Below are 5,877 nucleotides of genomic sequence, written 5' to 3'. Positions count from 1 at the left end.
AGCGGCAACGGCTCCGGTGCCGCCGGGGGAGGGGGGGAAGGAAGCGGCCTCGGTGCCAGGGTCCTGCGGAGGCGGCTCTGGGCGTCTGTGTCGTACCGCTGTTGACGGTCACGGTCGCTTAGCGGGCGTGTGGTGGTGCGCGTGTCAGATCTAATGCTCCTCGGTTTAACGGGTACAGGTAAATCAGTCGTGTGGAAACGGAAGAGAAACAAAAGTTCCGTAAGTTTCCCTTAAGAGGGAATGCCTGGTACCAGCCTCGTGCCTAGTACGTTGTCAATCACATCGTTAACCAGTTCGCAGTCTAGTTACTGCGTGTTTCCAGTGAAGCACATTGTGGGGGTTTTTCCCTGCATTTTTCTGTAGTCAGGGCAGCATTAGAAACTTTGGGGCGGGGTTTCTTTAAAAGCGGAGGTTGAATGGGAAGTCTTACGACGGCAGAGATGCTTTGTTTTTACAAAAATACTAAGACTTATGGGTGACGTGTGTGATGGGATGGATTTATGCTGACCAAATGTAACGGGACAGTTTCCTTCCAATATCCCATAGGAAACTTTTTTAGCCTGGTGTGTGCAAGGCACTGTGTTGCACTTACCTCTGAATCTCAGCTTCAATTTTTTTTTGTGCTAGAAGAAAGTAAAGTCACTTTGAAAGTCTAACCCAATCCACTTGCGTATATCTTCATTTATAGCTTTCAGCCAGAGGTCAACGTCTTACTGTATTTGTTCTTCGAACATGATGCATTTTGGCTGGGGCCTGTTTTCAGCACTGCAATACAAATAGTGACCACTTGTTGCAATTACTGAAGCGCAGCCCTTTACAGTTACTATTTATTTGATAAGAGGTTTCAGTTTACTGCTAAAAACGTCAATTTACTGTTTTTGAATGGAACTGTTAGTTAAGTTTTCCTGAAACACCACTTAATTTCTTTCCTTGACGCTGTTTAAGTGAAATGCTGTTTTAATAAATGAAGCTGTATTGTTAAAAAAAGAATTTTTCCTTGCTCTTAGTTGCTGTCACTTATAGCTGTCATAAACTTCAGATAAAGACAAAATGTCCTCTAGAGGGAGATCTTGATGCTTTTATGTGCTAAAATGTTAGTCACCTTGTTCCAGTTAAATGTCTTGATCACTTATCTTGGAAAGGGTCTGTGATGATGAATATGTATCTCTTAACAGGAACCTGTCTTCCAGATCTGTGCTTGGAAATTTTGTTACAGAATACAGACCATAGCCTGTAATATAACACTTCTGTAGGTTAAAAGAAACGTGCTTGTTTTAATTCAGATAGATCTAATTCTGAAGTTAAATGAGTAATCTTTACAAGTTCCAGTGTAGTACTTCTGCAGTAGTAGTTGTAGGACCTACGTTTGTGGCATCAATTCTGCAAATGTTTACCTAGATACCGACTTTCATACAGCATTCTCAGTTTAATCAAGACGGTTTTGAGGGCAGCTTCTTCACTGACCTAAACCAAGAATTTCAGCAGCTGATCTGAAAGTGTTGTGGGTTAAATCACTTTAGCGTGATGAATGCTAACAGCTGGTCAAGGAAACAAAGCAGAAATAAAATGTCCCATTTAATCAATCTTAGCAATTGAAGGATAGCAGTACTTTTTCACTGGAAACAGCAGAGGTTGAAAGATTATTTTTGCAGACTCATCGATTGTTTGAATGTAGTTAACCCTATACTCCACATGCTCTGTCCAAATTTTGGAAGAAGCTTGGTGGGATTGTTATGGTGGTGAGTTATTCAGCGTGTTACATATGCAGTCTCAGCATGAGATTCCTTTCTCACAGACACTTTGAAAAAGTGTTCCACAGTAAACAAGTGCTCTTATTTTTCTTTTTACTTACTTTCTTGTAAGTAAATGCGAACAGTGAATTCAGCGTAGCTTCTGGCATAAACCTGTTCTGTAAAACTAAAGGCTGTGTGGAACTTGCTCTGTGGATATAGCTGGAAAATTTCCTCATACTGCAAGACTGCTGAGTGGGTCAAAAATTTATTTACTTTTTTAGTTGCCAGTTTAACCCCTTCATAGTTATTTCAAGTCATCTGTACTGTTAAGAAATAGGTATTGTTGGACTGACTCCAAAATAGTTGTAGTATTTGTATTCTTACAAATGTACGTACCAAAACACTGCATAATTAATTACCCTCGTGTGTGTGTGCAAGTGCTACTGCAAGTAAGGTTAAAGTGATTTGCAATACTTATGTCGCAAGTTTGTTTTCCTTTTCATGCTCATTTTCATTGTTTTGTGGTATGCAAATGCATCTCTGCAATGCATTAAAAATGTATGCAAAGTGTTTGGAGGCAAATGGTGTTGCATAATTGAATATACAGATGTGTTATAATAGAGGAATAAATTCTATTAATAAACAAGAATAAAAGTTACAGATTTTTTTTTTTAAGAAAAGCATATTTATATCCTTAAGTTACTCAGATTGTAGACTCTGTAATAAATTGTGCTCTGAATAATCAATTCTTTATTGTAGATCATCATTTTGGAGGATTCCAGCACTGAGACTTCTGGAGTCTGCTGTGTCTAGACATAATGAGTTCATCACTGGTTGCTTATGATGATTCAGACTGTGAGGCAGAAGCTGAAAAGGCTGAAGTCCCCAATACTTCCAGCAGACAAAAAAGCCTTCCAAGTTCTTCTGTGGATTGTGTTCAGTACTTTGCACCTGGTAGTTTGGGTACAAAATCTACATATGAAATGCAGCCTCCTGAGAACACTGACAGTTCTGGCAGAGGCACTGTTTGTGAAGATCCCCCTGAGCATTATGCACAGAATAATAACACTGATTTGACATCTCCTTGTAGGAGAGCATACTCTGGCCATACTGCATTATGTATGTCCTACAAAAACTATGAACAGACATCAAGCTCTTCAACAAACTCTGGAAATGGCGTTTCCCAGAAGAGAATACATAAAGACAGTACTACTGCCATAAAAGGAATTAGACCGTATATCCCTAAAAGATTGCGTCAAGACAATTCTAGTATGCCTGAAAAAAAAGAATCTGATCAGAGAGATAGCTCAGATTGTGGTGTTAAGGTAGGCATATCAGGAGAGCAGACTTTGAGAAAGGTCTCTGAATTAATTAAGCCATATTTGGGATCCAAATATAAATTAACTGAAGTCCCCAAAAGCTTAATATTTCCCATGTCTAAACACAGCGGCCCTGTTAATGAAATCCAGTGGTGTCCTGTACGAGAACAAAGTCACATGCTTCTCTCGGCTTCTATGGACAAAACAGTCAAGGTAATGTAAAACAAGATGCTTTGCGGACCAATCATCAAACTTAAAAATACTGTATTAAATAATGATCTTCTGGGAATAGCATCCTTGCTTGTGTGTGTTTAACAGTTCCAATGTATTCAGAATTTGAGGAGATGCTTTGAAGTATAAGACCCTATTATGAACTTGCAGCCTAATCCTTCACTGTACCTACAGTCAGTTCCATTATTTTGGAATGTGGATTTTTTTGTATTAGACAGGTCAGTGTTTTAGATCTTAACTTAAGGATTTAGATTTCTACTAAGTCACTTCTTGTAATCTGTATTAATGTTAGGTTTTCATTATTTCCTACATTAATGTCACAATGGCCATAAGCGCTATGGTCTGGATACAGGTTCTGCCTTAAGTCATTGAACAGCTGACTGCCAATACTGGAATAATATTCTGAGCAACTTTACCTTTCTGACAGGCCTAAGTGACTACTGCTGGAGGAGGTATGTCAGGTCACATGGATTTCTTCATCTGAACTAGTGTGGCAGGTCTTGCATCCCAGAAAGGTGTCCTGTCATGATCTAAGGAGTGTTCCCACTTTGTTTCAAGGGTTAATTGCTCAATACTTACGTTATTTTCCTTCTAGCCTTAGTGAATTTGGCTTCAGTTCTTTGTTTGTTAATTTAGTCAGTCCAATGAGTCTTACTTTTATTTTAACAATGGGTAATAAAAATATTTTATGTGTATGCTTTCCCAGATGTAGGGTTAATGCCACCTCTGGATTCAAATAATAGTCTTCTGCAGCGGGTTTACACAGGAACATAGTTTTGATAAGAGTGCACAGAAAGTGTCCTTTTTGGTGGAAAGCGTGCTTTACTGTATTTAACATGTATTTAACATAGCAGGTACAATTGTTTTAAAACTTGGTTCTAAAATTTAGGGCTTCAAGTAAATCTTACTAAGTAAAGAGGCAAGAACAACACCCTTTGTATCACCATACTTCTAAAACCAAAGGAGAGGAGGGAACTTTAAAACTTAATTTGAATTCTAATTTCATGTAGGAGAAAATATTCTTAAATTCTCTTATTAAAATTGAGGTGTGTTGGGCGTGTTTGGTTTTTTTTTAACTCTTTTGCTGTCTAATTTGTAGTGAAGAATTGAGTTTCATTTAGTTTGGCTTTTGTATGACTTTTCTTATCTTAGAAATTTTTTTTTTGTTCTTTCCTTTCCTCTTTCCCCAGTTTTGCCATGGGGCCCTGTGAAATATGTGCTGACTTTGCATCTTTGAAGCAGCAATGTTCTTGAATCTTGGACAGAGTTTTTGCCTTTTTCTCTTGATGTCTATTAAAGCAGTGGTGCTCATAGAAGAGAAAACCCCAGATCTATAGCATGAATAAAATGTACTCCTCTCAGTTGCTTATCTTTTATTCTCTTAAGTTATAATAACTTCACTGGTTCTGTAGTCAGCATAACCTATCACACCGTCAAAGTCTGAATACTTTGAACTCTGGGTAGTTCCTCCTTCATCTTCTTTCCCAAGCTTTTTCTACATCTTTGTCTTAAAGATTAAATGGAGGAAAAAAGTACCTTTTTTTTCTTTGCAAGTGTTCTTTAATATATTGAGTAAGTTAAGTCTTGGCTGCTACTTGAAGAACAGATGTAGAAGGAAAAGGCTAAGGTATGCAAAAAGTGCTGATGGATGTTCTTGGTAAGCAGCAATTTAAATTTGGATTGTACAAAACTATATGCACCTCTGACTTCAATATATCCGAATTTGACTTTTTGTCTTGAACTGTCACACCATATGCTCAAATGTTTGTTTACTATCCCAGAGCCCCATTTTACTGATGAGCGAAACTATGGATGTGTTAAATTTGGTAAAACAATCTAAAATAAAAGTTGTTCTTGCAATGTAAAATTATTAAAAAATGGAAATAATAACCTGTCTGTTTTGCCTTCTAAGCAGAAAGAAAGATAGCTTTCTTTTCTAAAGCAGTGTTACCACCCCTGATTGGAAGCAGTCTTTTCAAAAGCCAGCTTTATTGTTAGAAATCTAATTGCTTTTGGTGCCCCAAACCATGGCAATTCAATGTAAATAGAGTATGTTAATCTTGGCAACACTTCAGAGCACGCGAGTCTAAAACATTAATAAAGTAATAATATAACTGTGACAGAAGTGTGTTTTAATATACTTTGTATTTTGGAAGGTAGCCTGTAGAGAAATGTCTGAATGCTTCCTGCTGTTATTTCTTAATGAAAGTGAAGCCTGTGACGGCATGAGCAGTAGCATCTTTAAAGTTTGCACCTTTACACAAGTACCTTTCAGGCCAGTAGAGGGCATGGTTAGATTAACTATCGACTTGATGTTATGAAACTACTTTCACTAACTTTCTAGGGTCATGAGCCTATAAATCTCTAATTACTATGACAGCAGTAGTTTATCTTCTGGGGATTTTTTGGCTGTCTACTGTTGCCTGAAGTTCTCCGTTTTCTGGTGTAAGCATAAAACAATTGATTGAAAGCGCAGATGTACTTTTTTTTTTTTCCTCCCCGATCCTGTACCTTCCCACAGTTTACTTTCTTTGTTGTTTTCTTCCAAAACCACCTGCTTGGAATTGCTAGTTTAAATTCAGGCAATGGAAGCA

General features: G+C 37.8%; 1 protein-coding gene across 1 annotated transcript in view; it reads left to right on the top strand.

Annotated features, from left to right (window-relative positions):
- The first annotated feature begins 2,543 nt into the window (after positions 1-2,543).
- Positions 2,544-5,877, top strand: part of WDR25 (WD repeat domain 25) — a 73,300-nt gene continuing 69,966 nt past the window's right edge. The window contains exon 1 of the mRNA XM_009328058.1: positions 2,544-3,265. Within this exon, the coding sequence (XP_009326333.1) occupies positions 2,552-3,265 (714 nt within the window). The 5' untranslated portion in view covers positions 2,544-2,551. The remainder of the gene's footprint in view (positions 3,266-5,877) is intronic.

Source organism: Pygoscelis adeliae, unplaced genomic scaffold (assembly GCF_000699105.1).
Source record: "Pygoscelis adeliae isolate BGI_AS28 unplaced genomic scaffold, ASM69910v1 Scaffold130, whole genome shotgun sequence".
Lineage (NCBI taxonomy): Eukaryota > Metazoa > Chordata > Aves > Sphenisciformes > Spheniscidae > Pygoscelis > Pygoscelis adeliae.
This window is presented reverse-complemented; position numbering and strand designations above follow the sequence as displayed.